The sequence below is a fragment of the Trachymyrmex cornetzi genome, unplaced genomic scaffold (genome assembly GCF_001594075.2).
Source record: "Trachymyrmex cornetzi isolate Tcor2-1 unplaced genomic scaffold, Tcor1.1 scaffold381, whole genome shotgun sequence".
Lineage (NCBI taxonomy): Eukaryota > Metazoa > Arthropoda > Insecta > Hymenoptera > Formicidae > Trachymyrmex > Trachymyrmex cornetzi.
In genome coordinates, this window is record NW_017298545.1 from 149825 (window position 1) to 176930 (window position 27106).

Here is a 27106-nt window from a genome sequence, read left to right on the forward strand (position 1 = left end):
TCTGCCTCTTTTGTCCTTGTTTTCATTGTTATACATATAGTTTTACGTTTTCTTGTAATATCTTTTTTTTTTCATTTTATCCCTAACAAAAAAGCTGACTATATTGCGGAAGAACTAGGTTCCATCAAAATATTGATATTGTCATATATCTCGATCGTAATTTCGTCGACCGCCTTCTGTTTACTTGCAAAGTTTACAGTTATAGTATACCATAGCCATAGCTTGAAAAACCCGAAGATTAAACCGTATACAAATATTTGCAATTCTCGTTTTAGGATCATTAAAAGATTTCATCGCTGCAAATTGTACTACGCAATCTGTCCCCTCGATTTTATATCGTGCAACTTATTTACAACGTTTATTTATTTTAATACAACAAAACCTTCCGAATTGCATAGCAATACATTTGACAGAATGACAAATAAAACTGTTCGTTTATCTAATAATAAAAATCAATATACATGCCTCTCTAAATTATTTAACGTGTCAGTTTATTAACGTCAGAGAAAACAAACAGATCAACCTGTAAATTTCCATGTTTGCAGGCCGAAGCAACAATAGGAACAATTCGGAGCAACGCGATTTATCACAGTTGTAACACACCTCTTCGAACTCGGTTTGATAAATGGGCGAATGTACCATTTATTTCTCGCAAGAAGTAAAATTCTATCTATCAATAACAAACGACCGAGATTAACAGTACGTTTGGATTAAATGTCACATCTAGAAATATCTTTATCAATAAATTAAAATGCAAAATTATAATGTCGGCGGTAAAAAAAAAAAATCAATATGCGAGAGCAGCTACATAATGCAGTTTCACATAGGCAGAGTTCGTAAAAAAGTACACGCGCTACGTGACGTTTTAATCCAGGTGTTGTAGAAGAAGACATTACAAAAAAAGATTTAATAATAAACTAGCTTACCGATCCCGGAAGCAGAATTCCTGTGTTATGCTTCGTGACGCGTATCGTTCGATATCTTTGGACTGACCGCTCGGACGCTTTGATCGGAGCTCTCGAGTAAACGACATCGTGTTACGGGAGCCTTTGTGCCGGTGGCTTTCATCACGGCGCGAGTTTACCAACTATACACGAGCCCGCATCGACGGATGCCCATCCTCCACGTACCTATAAACTTGGCTTCAGCTCCCATCCCTAAATGTCGGACGCAACGAAATAAACTACACGCGCAATCTGCGTTTCGGTTACGCGACTATCAAACATTCATGTCATAATGCTGACGGAGAAACACTCGCAAATCCGATTTACTCATTTATGTAACCACCATAATGGACTCGCGAAGTATCACTTAAAATCGAATAAATATACATTTGATTGAAAACAGGATTTCTCAAATGTAAATTGAATCGATCGATCGAATTATCAAAACGAAAATGGAACGATAAATGGAAATTAGAATATTATTCTATTTGCGAAATGTACACGCTATATTTTCTTATTATAAAAACTCTATTACGCAAAAATGATAAAAAAATAAAAGCATAATAATAAAAAATAATAGAAAACTTCTAACGATGTAAAAAATATTACTCGTCCCAATATTTGAAATATTGTTTAAAAAATGATTTTTAAAATTATTTTGACTTTTGTAAAAAAATTGTTTTCTCTGTTGGTATTCCACAAACTCTCACGCGTTAACCAGGTCGCTCAAATCGATAAAATACGATTTATAAAGGGGCAAAAGTATACGTTTCGATCGAACAAACCTTTTCCGACGGTTCGTCTCATGTGCACGAAATGCTATACCGTGCGCAGCAACGTGATGTCTCTCTCCCTACAAGATCGACGATCAAAGCAACAGCTTCAACGAAGCGTACGTGGGGTATCGAGGAGGCACACGAGGCGCACGGTACGTAATTTCGCTTCCGGCTAGAATCGTGCGTGGAACGTGGCGGCGACGTACAAAAAAGAAACTGCACCAATGCCTGGCGTTGGGCGCGCGCTGGAATTGTCATCAAGGGATTCGCCCTGCGGCGTTAAAATATTTCTGTCGGCTGATTCCTACCCCGGCACTATCCATTTCGCGCTCTATATTTTCTCCCTCTCCCTTTCTCTCTCTATCTCTATCTTTGTCTCTCTTTGTAGCCGTACTCCTCCTTTGTCTTCGCAGCCATGGATTGTTGCCATAACCATTCCTCTCTACGGGACTCTCTCCCTCTTCAACCCCAGGGGCACATCCCTGACAGCCCTCCGAGCGCGGACACCGACTCTGCGGCTGCAACCCTTCGGATCGTATTTCCCGATCGTGCCGGGCATCCACGTGGGCGTCTTCAAGTTATTACCCAAGGTTGCCATTTACTTTCAAGCATCGCCCGCGGTGCTTCGAAATGAGTTTGCTACTTTTTTGTATTATTTTTCGATCTCATTTAATTCTCCACCGATATCGATATTTCTCGCGTTGATAAAATTCGTTTCAAATTTTAGTACGTTTCTGTATCATTCTGTTTTTACGTGTCAATATTAATAAAAATTAATTGGATACAAATTATAGGTCATGTTATATAATAATTGTATTTAACAAATTGACTTGTATATAAAGATTTACGAAGAAACAATTTCGACATCCAAATTTTGGTTGTCAATTTCAATTTTGGATTAATGGAGCAAATTTGATGTAATAAAGACTAAAACATTCTTCACGTTTCAGATTAAATTCAATAAATAACATATGTAATTAAATTAATTACAGATTAATCTTTAATGAGAGGCACGGAATATTTAATGAGAATCAAACGCTGTACACAATTAACGCTTTCAACTATCGATGTAATCTACAAACGCGACCTCAGTAAATTCGCGTACCAATTTCCATGCATACTAAATTGCGCTTCAAAGTTCACGGATAAGTTCGTCGCCTCGGCTCCGACATTCCGTTCTAGATCCACCAGATTATTGGTCGCATAACATATAAACGCCCGCGCCGGTACGAGCGCACTCTCAACTCGATGTGTATCGACACGCCGCGCCGCGAATTTCCGGCCGATTACACCCGTCGAAACAAACATCGCTCGCGTTTGTGCGAGGGACAGACGCGGAGGAGGAGAAAACGGAGGGGTGGTGTCGCGCTCGTAATTACACTTTGTTCAACTAGTTTCACAGTCCGTCGCAATTTCGCCGATCGGCTGTCGTATTCCATGCGAAACAACGGACATTCACGATGCGCAGACTCGCGCGCGCGTATTCGTTTCTCGATTTCGGATTTTCAGGTTCAAATCAAGGATGGATGAGTGCATTCATTGGGTTCCGTCCATGGGAGGAAGCGTCGATTTTAAAAGCGTCGCTCCTAAATTGATCGAAACATCAAAAGAATGGGACGGATCGGTCGACGATACTTCGATTACCGAGGAAAAATGCTGAACCACCACCCTACCTAGAAGCTCGGTTGCGTGATGGAACAAATTGAATCCTCACGTGCTCAAAAATTACGGAATTAGATTTAGGGGTGTAGCATGTGCGCGAAGGTAGGCGCCTCTCTTTTCTGACTATATTTCTTACAGTCTTGCCCATGCCTGTTATTTTGTAATACGTGCACAGCCCCCTACGTCAGCACTCGCACCCTACCGGAAGCACGGACCCGGTTTACCCTCCCTCCCGTCGCCTTCTAATACTGCTGCAGTCATCGTTAGGGCAGAGAATTGCTGCCAGGAACGCTGGGGTAGGTTGTTGCTGCCGTTGCCCGGCAGCTCGTTTGAAACACTCGTCAAACGAGAACGAAATTGTCCACTGGCCCCAATCTCGTCATTTTATCGTTTACGTTCGCATAGGGCATCCTCAGTCCTACCAAAGGACATTAGAGGTATAATAGCTAAAGTTATACGATCTTTAAACGCGGACCGTCACAACGTTATTAAACGGTAGATGCTTTTTGTCTTTAATGTCTCTTATTTTCCAATATAATAAAATTTTTTAATGTATACGTCAAATTCATTGCTATTATGAATTGCAATTAAACACTTGGCAATTAGCCTGTCCATCGAATCTCTGACGATCTGACGAATCCGGCGACAACAAAATTAGCAGGCAGGAACGATCGGCGATAATTCCTGCGGAATTTTTACGAGGACGAAGGACGCTTAACGAGGGATTTCTTGCTTGGCGGCAATTAACGAATGGATGTGCCGTGCGGATCAACAGATTTCTTGCCGCACGTGTCGAGGCGCAATTTTCACGAGCGAACGTCGGCCGTCCAACTTCGGTCGTATCCACTTAAATCAGAGGTGCCAGAACAGAAATCCGCGACGTTGTGAATTCGGGTTGGAATGCGATTTTAATGAGACACCGGTGTTTTACAAAGCGATTAACGTCACCCCGACGAGGATGCCGCACACCTGATACGTTCGCTGTGCGAATTAGCGTGCGTCTATCATAAAAATGCATTAATTATACGTTTTCTAACACGTCGACATCAAATAAAATTCGAAGGGGTAATCGCTTAGTGTAATCGCGGGACAGAGTCCCCGAAATCATTAAAATTTATATGAAATCCCGACGTATAATCCGATAATTACATATGCAACTACGAGAAATAATTGTGTGATATTAGATAAAACCAATTATTTTACTAAATGACTTTATATATAGTGAAGAAAATTATTTGTCAGCGGATGAAATTGTATGAAATCAAATAAAATCATGTAATCTGTGGGACAATATTTTAGTGATTACCCCGATAAAATGATTAATAAAAATGAAGATAGATCAATATTTATCTCGTAATAAAAGAGTGATTAGGAATGACTGACAATCCAGAATGTAAAATAAAGCTCGTAAAGTGGCACTCAACTGACGCGGCGCTATTTAAATATTCTTATCTTAATGTAGAGAATAAAGTTGTTAACGATGAACAGAGACTATGTTACCATTACACATACTACGTCATTTAGGGTATTACTCTAAGAGAGCGTAAATAACACGCGATTTTCACGTAACGATAGTCACGGTAGGGTGTGGTCGAACACGGTCAAACGCGTATCAAAGTAATTAGTCGAGCTCGGATCGATACTAACTTCATCTCGGACAGTATTTTCTACGACAGCCCAGGGCAAGGAAATTCGACGAGAATCGCGAGATTTTCGCGGAGAGCGCACGGCTAATTCACTGCGATGTTTTCGACATAGATTCATCGTCTAATCGAGGTCACTTCAATTTCTGCCATATAAAAGGATCCCGCGCCGATGTGCGAGAGCTCGCGGGATACTGGAAAACATGCCCGGCCGTCGCGTCGCACCCATGTCGTTGCATCTCGTCTGTTTGCAAATTTCGTAATTTCGTTGGTACGTGTCCGGGATGCGGGATGGTCACAATATCGGGCCGGGCACGACGCACAATGTATAGGCGCGTCTAAATATCGCACGCAACGCGTTTGCCGCCGGAATTTATTATAAACCGTCGTATCGGAATATCGTGACGTCCCAGCGGTGCATCCAGCGACCGCCGAGCGACGCTCGTTGGATATTTCGCGTATTGAGCATTTCGTGTCGCAATTGTTCCTCCTGTCTTGTATGTACATACGTGGACATGCAAAGCGAAAGGTATTCGAATGTCAACATTGCGTTAAAATCTGCAGTGTTGTTACACTGCGAGTGATATCGCGGCAAAAAGTCAACGAACGCAGTCGCGCATTCAGATTTATGGCACTACGAGTCAATAACGGTCTTTACATGCAGTTAAGTGTGAAGCTGTGAAAAATTCGTTTGACGTTTCAACAGCCTCTCTCGGAGCGTAGGAAGGGAATAAAGAAAATCTTGGGACACGCTAGAATCTAATCAAGTTCAAGGCCATTTCCCGCAAGACGCATTCTCGAGGAGTTTCCTGAAGGATCTCGGTCAATGGGGTGGCTCCTGTTTTCGGGAATGCTCGTGGCGCGACGTGGGGCTAATGGAGTTCTCGAGTTCTCGCAAACGACGGGACAAAGCCGTCTCGGAAACTTTGGCAAACGCGAATCGCGTCAAAGCCGCCGTTACGACAGGGAAGTAAGAACTATACCGCTATGAACCGAACCGCCACTAATTGGCTCTTACGTCTTACATATTAATGTTACCGAGATGCGATCTGTTCCGATCCGAATGTCGAACTTGCAGGCTTAAGTTTAATGCTACCGTCGCCGAATCGAATTCCAACTTTGACGCTCGCTTCACCGATCGTTATAACATTGCAAAGTTAGGATCACGTGCCGTGACTCAGCATTCTCGAACACTTCTTAGGAGACGTTGTGCGATCTTTTAATTATGTTCTGTCGAATTATAATGTATGATTCTATCGAAATTGCAACATTGAGAAATTAACAAATTTCTGTTGTGCCATTTTCTTGCATTGAGAAACATTTCTGATTGAAAATGAACAAACTAGAAGACACTGATCGTATCAATCAGAATTCTGGTTATCTCAATTAGAATTATAATAGATTCAATCAGAAAATTCTGTCCATTTTTAGAATTCCAACTAATGCAACCAGACTCTTTTCCAGCGTGGGATTTAAATAAAGTAAAATTATTCTGACAAAACTTTTAAGCTCGAGAAACACAGCAGGCATCGAAGCTCTCGTTCCGAAAGCGCTTCGGAACGCCTTCGTGTCCACGGGACGAAATTTCAAGTCAAAATGTAACAAACATCGACCTCGTGTTATTAAGTCAACCGAGAAAACTGGGAAAACAGATCCTTTTCTTTAGTTTTCCGCTGAGACATCGGTCTCGATTCTGCAGACCCTCGCTTCCGTCTAACAATAAGCTCAAGGTCGATGCACCAAAATCGTCCCTCGAAGAATATCGAGCAGTTGGTCCCTATCAGTGCCAGCGACGGTGTAACAGCTGCAGTATTCCAAGATCGCGGAATAAAACGTTGAAGGCGCGCGCGTGAAAGGAAGAGCGCGATATGCGGGAAACGGGACACAGGGGTTGGGATCGAGAGCGGGAGGGATGGAACCGGGCACGGGGGTTGCCATCGAGAGGCCTCGTTGCTGAGAAAACATCGATGCTGCATTTACGTGGAGAATATTCCTGGGTAACCCTGCATCCGTAGCGAGCGAACGAGAGGGTTGACGGGCCAGCGCCAGCGAGAGGGTGGGATAGTGGAGGAAACGGAAGGTGGGAAAAGGGGAGGGGGAGGGGACGTGATACCGGCAGCTTGCTGGCAGCTATATCGAGTTACGCTCCGGCGCCTATCTATCCACCAGCCCTTCGAATCTCTCACCACGGCTCTCTCCAGCTTTCTAGTCCGTCCACCCTTCGCCCACCCTTTTCCCGCGCTATCCCCTGCGTATTTTATATCGAACGAGCGACAACGCGTTTTCGAAATATACCGACAACAGCCACTGATGTCAGCCCTGCCGCTCGTACGTTCTGGCTGATACAAACACGAGGCATTTGCACTCGATCATGTTGATAGTAAAATAGGTGGTTTAAGCGAGAACTTGTTTGCCGCAAGTATCGTGAAATGTTTGCGCGATGTTACTGTCGAAACAACAACAAATGATTTAAAAGTGATGCTTCGTACGTTACTAGTATAGAATTAGCATAAATAAATCACTTCTTTTTATAAAACATTAATTACTGATATATGTACTGAGATTATTGTATAAGTAATGAGATGCAAATAAGTTTGTACTCCACTAATAATTTGGCAAAATCTCAAGCAATCCAAATGCGTTCAATAATACGTTAAAGAAAAATAAGAAAAATGCCTTTCAACGAATGGAACCTCTTTCGTCGAGTTGACTATCGGATGATCGCGGGAAGAATGCTCAAATGGAAAATCCGGGAAATTCCCTCACGGTGGCTATCGATGTAAGTCAGGACGGCACGTAGCCGTAAATGTCGGGAATTCAGCATCGGCGGCCGAAATTGACATTCGGAAGCCGACTTTCTGGAAAGGGATCTGATCTAAAACGCCCGCCAGCTGCCGTAGATCCGTGCTTTTCCCTTCAATACCTCCGTTTCTTCTCTTCCTAGTCTTCGTCTCGTTTCCGTCGCGGTAATCACGGAAACGGGATTTGAAATTCGAGGCCTCGTTAATGGCCGGTGACGCTCATTCGTCGCTTGTGCGGTAGTCGAATCGACATTCGATCGGCAACCTACTATTTGCGCTCATTTTTCTTACGAAGATGGAAAACATCGTTTTGTCAACGTCATTGGTTTCAACCATATCTCGACAATCAGAAATAACGACCCTTCTTTGCGCACTGTAAAACGTCTTAAGACAGTTGCGTTTAATCGATGGAAGAGTCAACTAAATTATGAAAAAAATAAGGAAAGCAAAAATTTATATATTGCTCTACATGTTACTTATAATATATCAAAAAACATGAAGAACATGTATTAAAATCATCTAGAAAAATTAAGATCCAATTAAAAAAGAATTGTCATTTGACTAAATTAATTTAGTTGTTTTTTTCATTGAAGAAAAATGTATTTAAGTCAAATATATTTAATTTAAATACATATATTCTTCGAAAGAAATAAAGACGAATTACATTAATTTAATTAAATAAACAATTTTGTTCTCAGTGTATTAACATATCAAACTGGATAATTCGCATAGAAGCAAATAAGTGTCATCTATGTGTCATTTAAATGTAATATGCAAAAAGGCATGGAGAATGAAATTATCTAGAAAAATTAGGATCTATTGACGTACGTATCAAGCGGGATACTCAATAGGAGTAAACAAGCGCAGTAAACAGGACCTTGATGACACGAGTCAATATCGATCAGAGTTCGGTTTACATCCTGTTTACCCTCGTTCCATGCTCTGCGAAGCGCGCTAGGCGCCGGCATCGTGTCCAAACGCAGAACGAGAGCTGATAAATTAACGCATTAATTAATCGGAAATTGGGATAGGAGAAGGGGGAGGGGTGTGCAACACCCGATGTGACGCGGACCAACGCAGATCGTACCCCTGATACGGCCGACGGGCATCATACACAGCTGCCCGAGTCATCCCGGAATTATGCTGGCCTGCGTGAACCTGTCCGCGAATAACGGCCTCCAGTTCGGGTTCGCGTGCGTGGCACGTCGGCGTAGATAGCAACTGTCTCGCGTCGCCGACGTGTCCCGCTCACTGACACGTGGTAGTCGTCGCACACGTGCGCCGGTGCGTGCTATTCTGAACGAATATGCACTCGGTGCTACCGTCCGCCGCCGGCGATGACCAACCGCCGGAATTATGAATGCCGCCCGATTTGTATGCCCGCAATGACGTGACTGCTAAAACGCCCCCGTCAAATATGCTACTCGGAAATTGGTGGTAGATACTCTTCGCGAAGGAAATTTATCTTGGTTTCCAATCATTGGTTATATAGAGAAAGGGAGGGGATTATGGAATATCATATTTTTAGCGTTTTCGCCCCGATTGGGGTTTGCACCAACCTGGGTTGGATTAATTTTTTCTATTGGTTGACGTCACCCGCTCTACCAATAGGAGAGCACAAAACGCCATTAATTTAACCCAGGTTGGTGCAAACCTGGCCGGGCCGAAAACGCTATTTGTTGTAGTAAAATAATCAGCAGATATATTCGTGTGACATAATTATTTCCGGTAGAAGTTTCTTTACCCCTGTTTCTTTACCCCTATAGAAGTTTATTAGCCCTGTTTTCACAATCTATGGTTAGGTACCTAAAGATTAAAGATTAATTCCGAAAAGTTTATGAATAAATTTCATTGATGAATCTCTTGGTAATCTTTAATCTTTGGAAAATCACATATTGTGAAAATTGACCTTAGAATGATACTAATTATGCTATGTAGGTAAATATTTTTCGAATATACATACAGTGAGTGCAAAAAGTATTCGTGCGCGTACAAAGAAAATATTTTTTTAAAAACTTTATTTTTAAAAAGTAAATATTAGCTGCTTTCCATTTACACCGATTCTCAAATTCTCACTTGTGACGTCGTAACTCAGTTGAATGCGCGTTCCTTTTGCATTCTGACAAGTGAGATTCAACTGAGTTTTTACCCATAAATTTGCACCAAAGATCAAGACCGTGTGCTTTAGTGAGTCTCGTAAACTCACTTCAAAGTGAGATTATGAACCTGTGTTGACATGTGATAACTTTTTACCAAAGTAAGCAAGTAGTGACGTCATTAATCTGAGTATAAAATACTCAGCTCACTTCAGACTCAGTTTCATTCGTATGTAAATGGAAAGCAACTATTATCCAGCGAGAAATGAGTCATCGAATTGATGTTGAATCGATATAAATTCGATTATTTCAACACCAATTTGACATCGATTCGACGTTTAATTAACGATCATTTCTTGTTGAATAATTAACAATTTATTCATAAAAAATAAAATAGACTGTATGTTTCTTAAAATTATATATATCGAAATGATATGTATTAATTATACAAAATATATCATCTGAAAAATAAGCGAAAATTAAAAATTGTATTGTTTGAATGCTCAAAAAGTATTCGTACAGACGAGAAATTTAACTTCTAAAATCAGGAATACATGCGAAGCTCGTTTGTTTATGTGAGCAAAGAATGTATTCATTGTATAAAATTGCTAATTAATGTTTATTTTCTACAAATAAGACTTTTTTTATAACAAATTTCCTTGTACGAATACCTTTTGCTCTCACTGTATATAGAACGAATGTAATTTACAAAAAATTGAAGAAGGAAAAAGGACAACGATTATGGAATAGGAGGAGGATGTGTGAAATTCACCAACTATGTAAGTATAACTTTACACTAATTATAAGTTAACTTACACGACATACATGCATGCATTTTGTTACTAATAAGCCTATTCAGTAACTTTTAACGACTATAACGACATCGTTATAGTTATTAAGAGTTACTGAATAGAGTTATATATTTAGTTGATTATATCATTCAAAGTCACATTTAAGGCCTCCAAGCTAGACTGAAGTAACAAAATTAATACCAATATATTTCTCAAAATTACATAAAGAGTACACACCTGTAAAACTATTTGCAAAACTGTAGTTTTTACGACAACGTAGTAACACTGTAATAACTAGTGATCATATTATGTTTGAAGAATGTGAACAAGTAACTTTGATGGTCCTCAGATTGTAGCGCAAATTATACAGGATATCGCGTATTCCAGGATTTATCTATTCCATAACTGCTTCCTTTCTTCTAATAAATCTTCTATTCCTTCCTCTGTTCACTGAGAAAAATTTCCAGACTTTATCCGTTTGTTACATTTTGAACGGATAAAGTCTGGAAATTTTTCTCAGTGTTCTGAACATAGGTTAACGATACGTAGAAAATATGATTGACTTGCACTACTGTCAGAGAAAATATAAAGTACAGTATCTGAATTGAATAATCATACAAATGTTATCAAATAGTTTCAGTTTGCAGTAGCGACAGAATTTAAAGATAAACAAAATTTTTAAGTCAATTTATCAAAGGGGTGTTGTATCCACATATCCACCATGCTTCTACCATCGCTTTTGCTCGTGAATTCGTAGCAAAGAAACTTTGTATATTCGAGACTGACAATCCGGAGCTGATTCCATTGGATAAACATGACGTATCCTATCGACGTAATCCTACAATGGCTGCTATCGTTTATTCGCGCTACTCTAACAGAATTTGCAAATTTTACTCGTAAAAACGCTCGGTATTCAGCGGCAGTAGTCAATCTCGTCCCGTTGAGTAAACATTATTTCTGTCGGTTTCATCGCTCTGTCAGATTCGGCCTCATTCGGAAACGACGTTCTCAGTTGGAGGATTTTTTTTTTTTTTAGTTGCCCTGGCATTAAGAATGTAAATGGAATTCGAGATTCCCAGCCGATCCGCGAACGCGTGTTCGTCGATAACGCATATACAAGCGTGTTCCCCGTTGCACAGGTGGCCGTCACGCACGTTCGACGCATCTTCATGTTCCCTCCCGATCGCATATTGCGTGCAACCAGACTCGGGTGCGTTCGGACGGACGCATGAATGTCCGATACGCGCTTTGAGGGACCGCCGCGACCACGGCAGGAACGCATCGCGAGGAGGTAATCGCAGGTTGACGGGTCCTGGAGGTAAATAGAGTGTATAATCGCGGCGACACAACGGCGACGACGACGACGGGAGGCCGACGGTGAAATTCGCAGTCTCGTCCATGATGGGATTTGACGGTGTTGCCGTAGATTCTGCACGTCGCGGCTTGCTGCCTCGGATAAACAGTGACACGACATACTCTGCACCGGACGCCTTTTTCAACGCATAAAGCCGTCGCACTAACAGATTTTGTTCTAACGAATGCGAACGCTTTCGTCCGCTATTGCGATTTAACGTGCTTGAGGGGTGCTTAAAACTTGACGAAAAAAGGCGGTGTTCCAAGTAATAGATTAAAACGAACGTTAATCATAAGATACTTTTAGCGTAAAATGGAATATTCGTGTCATACAAAGACAAATGTATATACACTCAGAGAAAAGTTATGTTTAAATTGAAGAAACCTTTCGTTGATTTTCTTTAAGTTAAAGTGTAAATATCTTTGAGGAAAATAAAAATTTACTTGATTTCAGAAAATTTTATTTCATTTCAAGAAATGACGTTCCACTCAAAGAAACTTTTCTTTAACTGTATAGTAATATATAAATTTCTTTGATTCAAATAGATTTTTTTTTATTCGGAGAAACTTTTCTTTATGTGAGTGTATATTTCTTTTTTAATTCTATAATATAGATTTAACTATTTTCACGTTTCCTTCCCTCCCCCCCCATTTGTCTACAGTGGTTACATAAAATATTCCTTTTGGCTTTTGTCGTAAATGTTTTCGTGTAATCGATGGTATCCAATTCCGGTATTTTGGTTAGGTAAGATAGTGTTAACAAGCTTTACATAAGCAACGATGCAAGCAACTACCAATCACGGGCGACATCAAAGAGAATCCATGTTCTCCACTCTGATCTATCGTGGTAGAACCACCCGCGTGTATCGAACTAGACCAATAAAGCAACATCGAAGGGCTACGCTATCACGTTGCATGTCGACGTGAATAAGTGATTTTAGCAAATCGAAGAAACAATATAAGGAACAAATGAGCGTTTCGTAAAATTGCGTCGCGTGAGTATCAAAATGAATTCTTAATAAAATATCTCTGAGAACACACAGATAAGAACAGAAATTTTATTATTATTTAAAAAATTCCTAAATATAATAATATTTGTGAATAATTGGAGAATCTTTGATATATTTCAATTATTCTTTTTGCAATAATTATTTGCTAATCATTATGTATAAATAATACCGTAAAAATGTACACTTTCATCAACAAATATCTTTTTTATTTGAAGCTATCCTACTCGTTTACATATTTATAAGGTCGCAAATAGTTTATATAAACAGTTAAGTAAACACGCCGTTGCTTCGAAAATGTTTCGTTAGATGCATCATGTACGATCGTTTTGCTCTTAGTATAACGATACCTTTTAGATTCCAACGATTCTCATTAGTAAACATTGCATAAGCAATTCGCAAGCAATTGATGATGGCATCAAAGAGAATTTGTGATTTTCGGACCCCATCGTAATGACCCTCTGGAACATTTCACTTAACATCCACTAAGCAACGCCCAAGGGACCACCACGCTGTCTCTCTTTCTCTCTCCCTTTTAGCCTCTCGGCCGACGGCCATAAGGCAACACTGGTCCCGCGAGAGCTCGGGGGATGTTTCTGACCGCCAATCAGCCAGTGGGCGATAATCGTAGCTCGGTCACGTCAGTTAAAATCGCTGTCAATCCTGGTGGGTGACTCAAAGGCGAACTTTCCGCGTTGCGGTTGCTGCGTTCGATGTAATAGCAGCAAGGGGTGTGCGGGGTCGACTACCCGCCAATCCTATGCGCGTCCATGTCTGTGCCGCTTTGCTCGGAGGTACAATGGAGCAGAGCGCCTGTTTCCCAGGGGGAATATCAGAGAAGAGGAGCGCTCACTCTCTCCTCTACCGACTGGTCGACGTAGACCACCCATTGGCCGCCGCCGCTGCGCCGGTGAGAGAGCACTTCCTGGTAGCCTCGGCCCTCGCCCGCAACCAGCCGCAGGCCACAAGCATCGGTTCCTACCAAGCCGTAGCCTCTAACGTCACGCTACTCCAGGTCTGACCTCCCGCCGACAGCGTAATTGTTTAGAAACCCCTTGATCTGTAATTTCAGCACATCCTCTCCTTGCGCGCGCGAAACATCGTTAACACGATCCTACCGTCTTGCCACCGCCGCTACACGGTTACACACATGGCGGTGTCTTCTCTCGCTGTCTCTCCCTTTTCGTTAGGCGCGCACGCTAAGTACTTGATTGCTCTCGCGCGTGCATAAACGCGTGCTTCGCACGTTTCAACTCTATGACGGTTTGTTTCGCGAAATTGAAGGAGGTATGCGAGGAATCGGTTACGATGCACCCGGAGAAGTTTACGGATTTTGAATGACTGACAACGGAAGGCTACGAGAAACGTGCATCGCACAAAGCAGATGCATCGCTGATTACTACCCTTGTGATTAAATATTAAATTTCAATTTGCACAAATGGATATATTACTGATTATTTTCTCAATAACTTTAAGTAACTTTTTAGAATTTTTAAAAATGGAAATTACTATTAAAAGTATACGTTGTGTGTAGAATAATTTTTTAAAAATTGTGAAAACGTTATGCAAAGCAATGTTTTATATTTTTTTTTGTACTCACGGCGACAACAATGACGACTGTTAAAAAAATTGAATATATCACACAATAGTGTAGAGGTTCAGTATCAAACTTTTACACTTGAAAATGAAATAAAATATGTACATGAATTACAAAAATTTTCCATTATCACACGTTCTCTCTGCTCTCTCTTCCTCTCTCTCTCTCTCTCTCTCTCTCTCTCTCTCTCGATTTTTTAAAAATAAAACCGTAAAACCAACGAGAGTACATTTCTAGCAATGACAGATTTATTCTACAGGTGGTCTGAAATTTAGGCGAATTTTGGTGAAATATATTTTTCGAGGGAAGATCTGACAGCAGAGAGAGAGAGAGAGAGAGAGAGAGAGAGGGGTTCCTGTCCAGAGCGTGACATCAAATTCTTTCTGACGGAAATAGTTTCTCGGAGTACACGGGAAACTTCAGCCTCGTCCCTTTCATTGGAAAATGTGTACGACGTGTGACTTTTACTCAAGTCAACCGCATGTTACATACGACATATACTTCATATCTACCGCTCTCTCAGGTTCATGAAATTCTTTAGAAAGTCACGTATGCATGGTCGTCGGAGCAAATTCATGAATGTGTGCGTCCGTTTCGTTTTTAAACTTCTAAATTGTTCATAATTTAAAATTATGCTTTCTTTAATCTAAAATTATGCTTTGTGCAAAATTTATGACTCAATTATACAATAATATGAAGTACTATATCCACATTGCATTGTGTAAAAATATTTAATAATGTTACTCTTAAATTGGATTAGATTTTAAATACATTATTTTATCCTCTATGTGCAGACGAGTTATTTTGCAATTTAAATATACATTAATATACATAAAAAATAAAGATATGTCGATAAAAGCCAACTTACGATATCCTCCAGTTTTGAGCATCCTTTCCTGGCGGTGCACACCAAGGCGACGATGACTCCACCTCCAAACATAAGTAGGAGAAACACCGCCAATTTCCAACCGTGATCTCTTTGCGGGATAAATTTCTTGGCCGCCGGTAACCTGGCGACTTCCGTCGTAGAAACGCCGATGCGAGACGCCCTCACGAGGATCGTCCTAAGGCGTCTCGACGCCTTCTCACAGGCCATCTTCGTTGGGTTGCTCTTCGAGGCCGATCTCGATTTCACGTGCACGTGATCCATATCTCTGGAATTCTCTCACCGTGTTTCAGCGTTCTCCAAATAAATTACACGCGTGAACTCGCTCGAGCCTTTTGCGAAGGAGAGATCCTAAAGCTCCCCAGCTGCTTGCAGCCCGTCCAAGTTCCGAGCAGCGCACGAACAGACATCGGACGAAGTATCGGAGTATCGGTGATGTCCGCGGAAATGGACTCTGTCCGCGTGCAACGATCACAATATCTACTTCGGATACGGGATTTACTAAACTCACCGACGCTACAATCTACGCGAGTATTCAAATATCGCGCGGTCCATTTCGCGATTGAATTCCTTCGTGTCGAACACGTCGGGCAACGTCTCTTCGGAATTTTGCCGGACCAGGGGGTTTTAACGGTTCACCGCACTGCGTCACTCTCGCGTTACGCTCACTTTGCGAATATTAAAGACCGTAGAATTACACAAAGGAATATCATTTATCGTTATCTCCGTCTCTTCAATCTGATCTCTCAATCAGCCCGATTATTATTAATACTTCATCCTTTTATTTTAATTCCGAAAATTGCGATTTTTTTTTGTACTCCGTATAATTATTTTCTTCGAAAATGATGTTATTCGCCACATTTTTGCGACCATCGAACTATTCGGTAATTCGAAACGTTGTGGTCGTCCTCGCCGCTCTTATGTGGACTCTTCCACGAGTTTTACGACGTTACCGGACGATCCCGTGCTATCACGGGAGCACTACATGCACCCTCACCCTGTAAACCGCGAACGTAACGTGTCCCAAGTCGTTATACTTTTATGCCTGCGACGTGGGAAGACGCGAAACGACGATGAGGCTTGGATGAGAATCCAGGAGAGACGAAGAGCAATGGGAATCGTCGGCCAAATAGAGAGGATTGCCGCAGAGAGGTGTTATATCTCCTCGGATCTTACTATTTACCGAATGGTACTTGCGACTTACCCTTCGTTGCCTCGATCCGTCTTGGCTTTTGACCACCGTCAATTTTTCACACGTTTACATAACGTTACGCTGTTTAGAGGGCGTTGCTTATCCGCTTTTGTCATGATAGAGTAGATAATATTTCAAACGAGAATTTGGGAAGATTGATGATGGAGATTTCGGATTAAATTGGCCAGTACTATCTGCTTGTCTTCGCCTTTTGGGTTGATCCAAAGAGAATTTCACCCGATGCGGCTTGCCTTCTTGAGTTGACGAATCTCTCGCTCCCGTTCATGAGTCGAGGAGGGGGACTGCTTGTTGTTCGCTGATCGAGCGACTAACGTGAGATCCGAGCTCTCATGAAGACACGATTAATCTTGCAGTACGGTCATTTCGCCATGACCCAATGACCGGAAGGAAAATTAATTCTCCTCGATCGAACAGGCGCTCAGACGACGGCCTCATATTCTTCCGGCAGGATCCTCGTTCGTGGCGCCGTCAATTTTGCTTCGATTTTACCGTTCGACGCGCACCAGCCCATCCGTTTCTGTATAGCGTCGCGTATATGGTCGACGATGCTTTTATTCGCGAGATATTGGCACTTTCACGGTTTATCCACCAGACACCTTTTATGACCAAAGATGAGTCCTCAATGGCTAAACGACGCTGCGCCTCTTCCAGTTGTCTGCCGTTTCCTTGTGTGTGATATCTGTGAATCAACAGATACAATTCTGTAGTATTCTATGCTTTCCACCATTCTACCTCTACGTACAACTCGCGAATTATGCTCAGTAAAATTTATTATGTCAACACCAAAGCACTAAAGTACTGAATCCGCTAAATTATTAAAATAAAGTGAGTTTCCAACTTATTGTTAGAAAGGTTTAAAAATTGTTATTTTATTCTTTTCTCATTACTTTGAAAGATTACTTCTCAATCTGCGAAATCGTGCGAGTATCAAAACAATACTACTGACAGCGCAATAAATATAGCGCGACTCCGTCGCCGTAAAATTCAGTTTGGAAAACAGACAAAAGTGGGTCGATCAAGTTCGGCAAGTTTCCCAAACTACGATCGACGATCGCGATTCGATATCGATACTTGCCGATCGACGTATAACGTGTCTCGAAGTGGATGGACTTCGAGTGCATTAAAGATGGAAGCAATATCGGAGATGGGATTATTCCACGCGCGGACGGTGATGCTACGAGAAAAATACTCGTCGCCGTCGCGAAGCGTAACGAATGGTTGGTTCATTACAAGGACTGTGTCCGAGGATTAAGTGAGAATTATCCTGGATTCCACTTCTCGAATTCCATCCGCCTCATCCCGTCAGTCCGCGTATACGCATAACGAACGAACGGCTCCTTCTTTTCTGTAACTCTTTCCCGCTTAATCTCAAACTCGTTGGTAATTGCATTATTGTACGTCTGACGGAAAGCACGCTCCTTTTCACAGCAGTCACGTACGAATATATCGTTTCTTGCGGATATGGTTTCGTTGCTACCCTCCCTCCCCCTCCTCCCCCCCCCCATACTTCAAACAGCGCTATTTTGAGAAGAAAGACGTTTTCTGGAGAGTTACGAGGATAGAAAAATGTTACGAGTCTCTGTAAATTGACTTTATGTTCATTTTATGAGTGCATCAAGGAGATAAATATCCAAGTAGCAAAGTGACGTCAAATGACATCTTAATAACGTCTTTAACAAGAAGACATCATTAAAACGTTATCTCGTTATCTGAGTAAGTCTTAATTGTACAATATTAATTTCTTCCAGGTTTAGAAATATGAATTATTTTTAAAATATGTTTTATAATTATAGATAATTTTATTTAAAATATATATATTTATCTCTGACAGCATTTTCATATAGAATAAATGTAACGGAGAAATTAAGTTTTGATGCAACTACAAGATTAATGTCAACAGTATAAAATGAAGTAATTGTTACAAATTATTATTGCACGCATTCAAGAAAAGGCAGACGTAATATCATTTCATAGTCTCAAAGCAAATCCGCATGGCCATGATGAGTACACCATTTATAAGATAACAGAGCGGCATGGAGAGCGATTCCGAAATGTTCCTGAGTGCCGGTGCCGTATCTATTGAAAATCCCAGCAGTGGATACAAACGAGGAGAATGGAGTCCTGCCGACGGAAATTACGTCGCGCGCGGTCCGCGGGCGTTTCTGGCTTACATCAGCGGTGATTAATTTCGGGAGATTAGCGGGGTGCCGGTCGTTAGAATTAAACCGGAGAATATATCGGTCGAAATCGCCTTGTCGGCTCTGCATTAGACCGTCTAGCTAATTAGCTCGTCGCAATGGCCGATGGATGTAACTGCCGGATCTGGTGCTTTAGAACTTAACGGATAGTACATGACCTTAACATGGCGTTCGTGTTCGCGTTACGTAAGTTCGCGATTAAAAGCTACGTACTCTTAAGCCGACTAGAGGCACACAGAGAAAAGAAGGGTGAGAAAGAGAGGGTGGGAGGGAGGGAGGGGATCGCGAATGAGCCCTCAAAATGGTGAGGTTCTGAGATTCCTTGGCACGTTCTCATACGCGGGCTCTCATGCGAATGTTACGACTATTGCAGTCTGGAGAGTTTCGAGTGGAAATTAGCGCAGCGCGATTAAGCTTATGCCCTCTAAGGCTGAGATTATCGTTAGCGAGAAGTGATTTAGATACATGCTTGGCCCCCGTGGAAAAGTTGCTAAGTGTGGGCGAACTGCGACGGCCATTCGGAGCAAGTTTCGTGGAACGGTTCGTGTGACGAACTCCCGTGGACTTGTTCCGCAAAGTCGTTCGCGATAGTATCGTACGGTGCGTGAATGTGTCGCGTGAAGCATTGCCGTATAAGTTTCCACACGACAATTACTCTCCACGGCCGAGGATTCGATGAATCTAGAAGTCTGTGTAAGTCTGTATAACACGACATGTAAAATGGCAAATAAAAAATAATTCAAACCCTTTTTAAATTCCAACAATTTTTTAGCATTATGCAAAAATAATTACCTCACGGTATATTCACGCGATTTTATAGATTTATAATTGCTAATTGTAAATTCAATTATAATTTTGTAGGAAGTACTACTGGAATTGCGTCAATTAGTTCCGTTTATTTGATAAATCGAGTCTAATTAACTCTCGACTATGACAACGGGTTACTTGGATTCGAGTAAAGACTTTACTGTCTGTTGGTACTTCTGAACAGTTAACACTACAAGGTTCTAAATTGTAAAAAAAACAACTTTAAACTTTCCTTTCTTAATCATCGTATAGGCAGAGATTCAGTTGCATTCTTTGTACTTCAAACAAAACGCTTTAAAAATCTAACTTGAATCATTTAGACTTGAAAGTATTATATAAGTTTGTTACTAATATTTGAAATTGAATATTCTAGTGAAAAAATAGTTTTATTTATATAAAGAAACACAATTCTTTTCATTTTTATTGCATTTTTTAAATAAAAGTGTCGGCTTCATGTTATTTTAAATTGAATAATAAAATCATAAGTAAAAAATGAGGAAATAATAATTTTTTTATTTTGAAGTGCGAAGCTATTTTTATTTAATTTTTATAACAAAAAATATAACAAAGGTACGCTTTGTGAAATTTGCGCAAGCCAATAAAACTTTCCTTTTTTTACACACACACACACATTAATTATAATTAATTAAAATTTTAATAATATTTATATTAATAACCATTTGTCAATTCATTATATTTATAACATTGTAACATTCTTCATATTTTCAGCATACAAACATATCTTCAAATATATCAATTTCATCTACTGAAATAGTTACGCTGTTTGAGAAACCAAACATTATAAGTTATAATATATTTTTTTTAAGTTTATAATTTTTTTTTTCTAAAATGGCACTTATTTTTTGGGTTTTTTTTTCGAAAAACACTCTTCTTCATACTTTTATGCAAAACTCTTATTTATATTTTTAGTCATAATTTTAATGTTATCACCGAAACGTTTTTTTGTTTACAGATTTGGATTCTATAGTTTGGCGTTTTAATTGAAAAAAATTAATTAAAACTCATTAAAATTCATAGAAGATACAACAAAGAGAAAAAGCTTCAGGTCGAAAATACATATAATGTATGCACGGAAAGAACGATTTTGCTGACGTATCCAGAAATATAATTAAATTCAGGCCAATATCGTTGGATCTATCAAAATGATTACGTAGAAATCTCAAGCATAATGAGTAATATTGCTAAGTTTCGCGCGCGCGCGACATTCTATAATAACCAATTTGAACATTGTACATAATTATTTTGATAATTATACAACTATTTTCAGATCTGTATCTAGCTAAATTTTTAGATACTTTAGCAAAACCTTTTCGTATAAATTAAAGATACTTTTCAGAGCTGTAAAGTTAAGGGTATTATTAAACTTTTTAAAAAATTTTGTACGCAAATATATATGTATAAAAGGGTACACAAAACTTAGTCTCGCAATGATTGTTTACTTGAAAACTTTTTTTGCAAATTCGCATCGATTAATTTTGTACTACGATAGTTTTTGCAATTAACTAAACGAAAAAATACGGGCGACTGCATTGTTATTAACGTCGTCAGGGTCCAAACTTCGACGTTCACGTTATTCTTTCAAACTTGTAGTTAGAGGCGCGTCGCGGGAGCGGACGAAGTTCCGGAGTTTGTGCTCGGTAGACCCCTTTTGAAGAGAGGGGAGTTAAATAAACCTGGGAAAAAGACGACGGCGTTTCGTTTTTTTTTTTCTTTTTTCTTTTTTCTTTTTTTCTCTCCCGCGCGGTAATCGTCGACGTTGACCATCGAGCTTCCAGCCCTCTGCACCTTCACTCGCTATTCCGAGGTCATCCCCCGACGTACTTCCCGGCTCGTAGATCGCGCCGTCCTTTATCGGATAAAACTCAAGGAAGAAGCACGACCGGCGAAGCCATCGAGCGGCCTGCTGTTCGCCGAAGAAAATGAGATAGCTTAATAAGGCGGCGCGCGTCCTCCGGTGTAATTACGCGCCCCAAGTTCCTCGCTATTTTCGCGCTGCGAGTAATTAGAATACCGATAGCTTCAGCAAGAGCGGGAGCTCGCGCCACCGTCTCAATGCGACGCTTAAGGTCCCCATTTATTTCCGGCAGAGATGTCACACAGGATTCGTGCCGCGCGTTCTCCCCCGGAATTCCAGCCAGATAAACGCTGCAGACTCGGATTCGCCTCGTAATCGACACCGACGTCGACAGTGTCACGTCGAAACATTAAATGCCGAGTATTATTTATTCTGATCCGATTACGAGGCGTGCCGAGCTGCTGTAGACGTCTGAACGATATGATGACAAAGAGACCTCACGATGTTGATAATTACACAAAGCGCTAAGAGAGATCAACACAGGCGCAAAATGCCATGATACGCAAACAATATACGTATGAAAATTTTATTTTTATAGTGTGATACATTTCTTTTATATTTAGGAATAAATTGATAAGTGTATTGACAAAAATTTCTGATTAAGAATAAACAATTCAGGAAGTTCTAATCATATCAATCAAAATTCTACAGGATCATCTCAACTATATAGAATTATAATAGATTCAACTACAAAATTCTCATTTGCCAATTTTCAGAATCTCAATCGCTGCGTTCAGCAGAAAAAGCAGCGTTGCAACTGTTGTAAAATTCTTCAATATGATTGGTCTTGCTCCTAGTTCTTCACTGGATCTAAATGTATAAACCAATCATTTACAAGAATTTTACAACAGTTGCAAAGCTATTTTTTCTGCTGAACGCAGTCATTGAATGCAATTAGCTTCCTTTTTTAGATACATCAGTTAGAAATTGAATAATAAAGTAAAAACAACATTCATTATCATTTATTCAGCTTGTTACAAAAATATTTGACCGATTTGATAGATAACATGCACAGAAATAACAAATTTGCTAGAATATTTAAAAATTTAGTTAGAGACTTGAAGATAATTTTAGCCCATGAAAATTATTATGTAGGGCGCTCCAACTGGTTGCCAGAATGTCAAAACTGTTTGCAGCATTGTTTATCATGCATAAGATTTATAATTAATGACCTAATAAATTTATTTTCAGATCTGCACGAAAAGGAAAATTTTGTTAAAGCATCTAAAAACTTATAGCGTATTTCACTGGCAGAGCTGGTGCGCACTCAGTGCACTTTAAAGCTGTTGTACACAAATCGACATAAAAATGTACGTTTAATAAAAATATAGAAATAAATTAAACCATAAAATCCTTAATACATTTTATTGTAATATTTGATAAAATATACATTGGGTATTTTATTAACTGAGATCTCTCACTTTTACAGTCAGATTAGGTTAATGTACAACAGCTTTAATGTGCACTGAGTGCGGACCGGTTCTGCCAGTGAAATACGCCATTAGCTAGATACAGATTTGAAAATAATTTTGTTGGAGCATTCAAATAATTTTATTTGCATATAGGTTGTTCAAATTAAGTGCTAAAATGTTAAAACTTTTTGTAGCTAATCATGCTTGAGAATCTTACGTAATTATTTTGATTGTCCAACAAAATTATTTTTAGATGTGTATTTACCTAAATTTTTTAGATACTTTAGCAAAATCGTCTTTTCCGCATGTAAATCTCTTTGAATTCATGTCTTAAATGTGAATTTAAACTATAATTTCGGCAAAGTTATAATTTCTAAACGTTAAAATTGAAAATTTTATTTCATATATTACCAATTTATAAACAGCCAGTACATTTAATACCTTCAAAGTAATACTGCTAAAGCGATTATATCTTCGCCGGGTCGACCTGTTCCGAGTTACACGTCTCGAAGGTAAGGCACCAGGATCGCTCGGATGAATAAATAAAGCCTCAATGCTCTCTCCCTCAGTAATTTATTGGCGTGCTATCGAGCGTTCGATCTGAGACGCAGCGGTGGAGGCAAAATGGAAGATGCTGTATTGGGATCGTACTGAGAACGGTAATTTAAATGGCATCGGCAGCGAACGATGGAAATATTTTCGGCTGGAATATAAAGTTGCGGAGCTGAATGATAAAACGCGCAAAAATTGCGTTAAGCGCATTAACGAAGCGTGGATGCGTTAATGTAGTTAAAAAAGAAAATCGGATGATTTTAATTTGCCAGAGCAAACGAATGGAAACATAACAGGCGGCGGCTGTTATTAATTATGAAATCGATGGAGCTTTGCCGCGATTTTTCTAATTTATTATTAGTGGATTTAACTTCATCAAATTTATAGCGAGTTTCCAACTGCACTCCCGATTTTACGTGTTTTACGATGGGAGATTTATGCTCGTTTCTGTCGGAGGCCAAACTCGTGCTCATTTAAGTATCGGTGATCAATCTTTTCATATCGTGAAAATTTTCGACGTAAAATTAAGCATATTCGACGGTAGGGGAAGAGGGAAAGGGGAAGAGAGGAAGAAAGAGGAACCGAGAGGAAAACACGTCGGATCTCGTACGGCTCGGTTATGGCTTGATATATCGTCCAGTTACACGCACTCGGTGGACTTGCCGGGCTTAATGTGATTTACAGGAGGGACAGAAGTTTCGAGCGATGGACCGTATGTTTCGAAAGCCCGGGAAATTATTGGATACGTGACAACTCGGGTTACTTTGGGCACGTCCAGAAGCGAAATTGACATCGGCGAGGACGGGCAAGGATAAAGTCGTAAAACGATATGACTCGTTACCATCGTGTCTCTCCACTCCGCACGTCGAGTAACAACTTACAAGCAATAAACCCCTTGATCAATAAAATACCACCGCAAATACTTTCCTGTATGTCTGTTGTCACATATTTCTATACGGTGAGTGCAAAAAGTACAAGAGAGATATCTCTGTTTTAAAAACCTTATTTTTAGAAAGTCAATATTAATTCTTTCTGATACGGGATAATGTTTTGTTATAATATAAATAAGAAAATCTCGTGAAAATCAAAGCTAAAATTTTCGGTTGTACGAAAACATTTTGCGCATTCAAATAATACAACTTTTTATTTTTTCTTATTATTAAGATAAATATTTTGATTATTACATCATTTTAAGTAAAACAATTTCGAGAAATATACAATCTATTTTACTCTTTGTTAAGAAATTGCTAAATAATCTTTGTTAAAAATAAGGTTTTTAAAAAAATATCTTCCCTATGTGCATTTTGTATTTCACGTTATTTTCACAAATACGAATCCTTTACACATAAATTACACGAGAGAGGGAACTTAATTGGACTAATTTTGATTATTGCGATACATCACATGTGCGACACTATATATAATTCTGCATAAATTAATTAATCACAATACAAATTAATATAGATTAATATGTGGATTAATGCATATATATAATGTATACATGGATTTTGTATAAATTTCCTGTTTCTCAAGAGATCTATTGTCTGAAAATGGAACTCAATATTGTCAGGATCAAAAGGTCGAATGTCCTGGCCCTTCCTTGTTGACGCGATCATCCATAGAACATCCTTTTCGCTCTCTCGCATTTCCCTTGGAAAGCTTTCGATGTACCGCGCGAAATTACGTTCCTTATGCTACGTCGAGTGTTAGAAATTTGCCGGTGACACTGCTCGTTTATCGCCGTGAAATTACGTAGCGCTATTTTCTCAACAAAAAGTATAATAAAACAAACTCACGGCATGCAGATGTATTGCAAAACAAAGATTAAAGAGACCAGCTGTTACGCATATTTACATTTTTCGGAGATTTGTTTCCAGGGATTAAAATAAACTGATATTACAACAATCTTCCAGATATTTTCTTTTTTAAAACCCGCCAGAAATCTAATTTAAAACGTGGGCTGTGACATTCCATATCATCATCTGTTTTCATCGTTGTTTATAATCGCGAGTATTTTCTCGTGAGAACTAAGCCAGGCATGAATCGCGATTTTGCTCGTTGTAAATAATACAAACGTTTGTTATCCACAGATCTGAAATATGCAGGCAAACTTTACTAATTCGAATGCGTGCCGTGAATAAAGATTAATGTATTCGCATCACACGCAAGAGAGTACATGAATAAATATCAGCTGGGGGGGAGGATAAATGAAAATCGAACGGTCGAATTTAAAAACCTTCCCAGCAAGAGGAAATCGCGTTTGTTGACTTGCTAAAAAAGCTTCGTTATTCTCGACTTCATCAAATAGCAACGTTCGCGTCTTCAAGAGCTTTCAAGAAGAAATCTGAAAGTTTAGGGAATCTTCCTCGAATAGAAGTTCGGCATCGGTTCGGTATTGTTACCAAAATTGATCAGGATTTGTCGTCGATATTAACGAGAACTTTATGTAAATGCCGCGCCTTTCGTTTGCGATGAAACTGCAAGATCTCTCGGTAAATCGCGGAATTATCTTTGAAATTTTCAGAGATAACGGCGATCCCCAATTGACTATTTTCTACGGCTGCTTCGAAAACAACGTTATAATGGAGAATACTAGATATTCAATTTTACTATAATTTTATTATCAAATATGGTTAACAATAAAATTGACACGAAGATAATACCGTGAAACTTTTTAGTCCAGTTAAAAACTAGAGAATGTTCTGGACAGCACTTCAGTTATTTTATCCAAATTTAAACTTCTGTACTACATCTCCGCATGCTATATCTCATTAATCTCCAGTATTCCCTTGTTAACCAGCCACAAATTAAATTCGTGCCGAAAAGAGGTATTGTCAAAAGCGCATGGTACTACTATTTTCACAAACAACTTTCTCAACTCTCTTGCCGCTCGTATTCAATTTAACACATAGATATCCTAAATAATTTTTACATTTTTTCGACCGAAAAATTTCCCGTATAAATGCCGAGAAATATTGGAACACACAAATTACATCGTAACTCGTGAAGAAATGCGAAAGTGATAAGGCGTGGTTATATGTCGGCGACAAGCATGAAGGATGAGGGAAGAAACGAGAGAAACAGAGAGATCCCTCAGAGGGTGAGAAAGCATGCTCAACACGTGTTTCCCTTATCGCATTCATTTCGAACCGCAGAATACAGTCGTTCTAATGCCAGCGTGACGTTCATCATTACTGCACGCTCGTTCTTTACTGCGTTACCGAGCGCGTCTCAGAAGTAAAAGGCTCAAAAGGGCATTGATTTATTTCGTTCTTCAATAATTCTCTTTTATTTTCCTCGTCGCTCTCGATCGAGGCTATCTTTTGATCTATCGTTCTCGACGTGTCGACGACGATTCATTTTTATTTACGATCCAACGCCGACCACCGATGATATTCATCGCCTTTTCTATTGCTCTCTTCCTCCCAACATTCTCTTGTCCTTCTCTTGATCCATCCAGTTGTTTGTAATTTTATTCCTCCTCGTCGAAAT

General features: G+C 39.7%; 1 protein-coding gene across 1 annotated transcript in view; it reads right to left on the minus strand.

The window, feature by feature from the left end:
* LOC108763752 (uncharacterized) overlaps positions 1-27106 on the minus strand; it is a 41460-nt gene that overhangs the window by 9090 nt on the left and 5264 nt on the right. Inside the window, exon 2 of the mRNA XM_018511613.1 lies at positions 15539-17448. Coding sequence (XP_018367115.1) covers positions 15539-15820 — 282 coding nt within the window. The 5' untranslated portion in view covers positions 15821-17448. The remainder of the gene's footprint in view (positions 1-15538; positions 17449-27106) is intronic.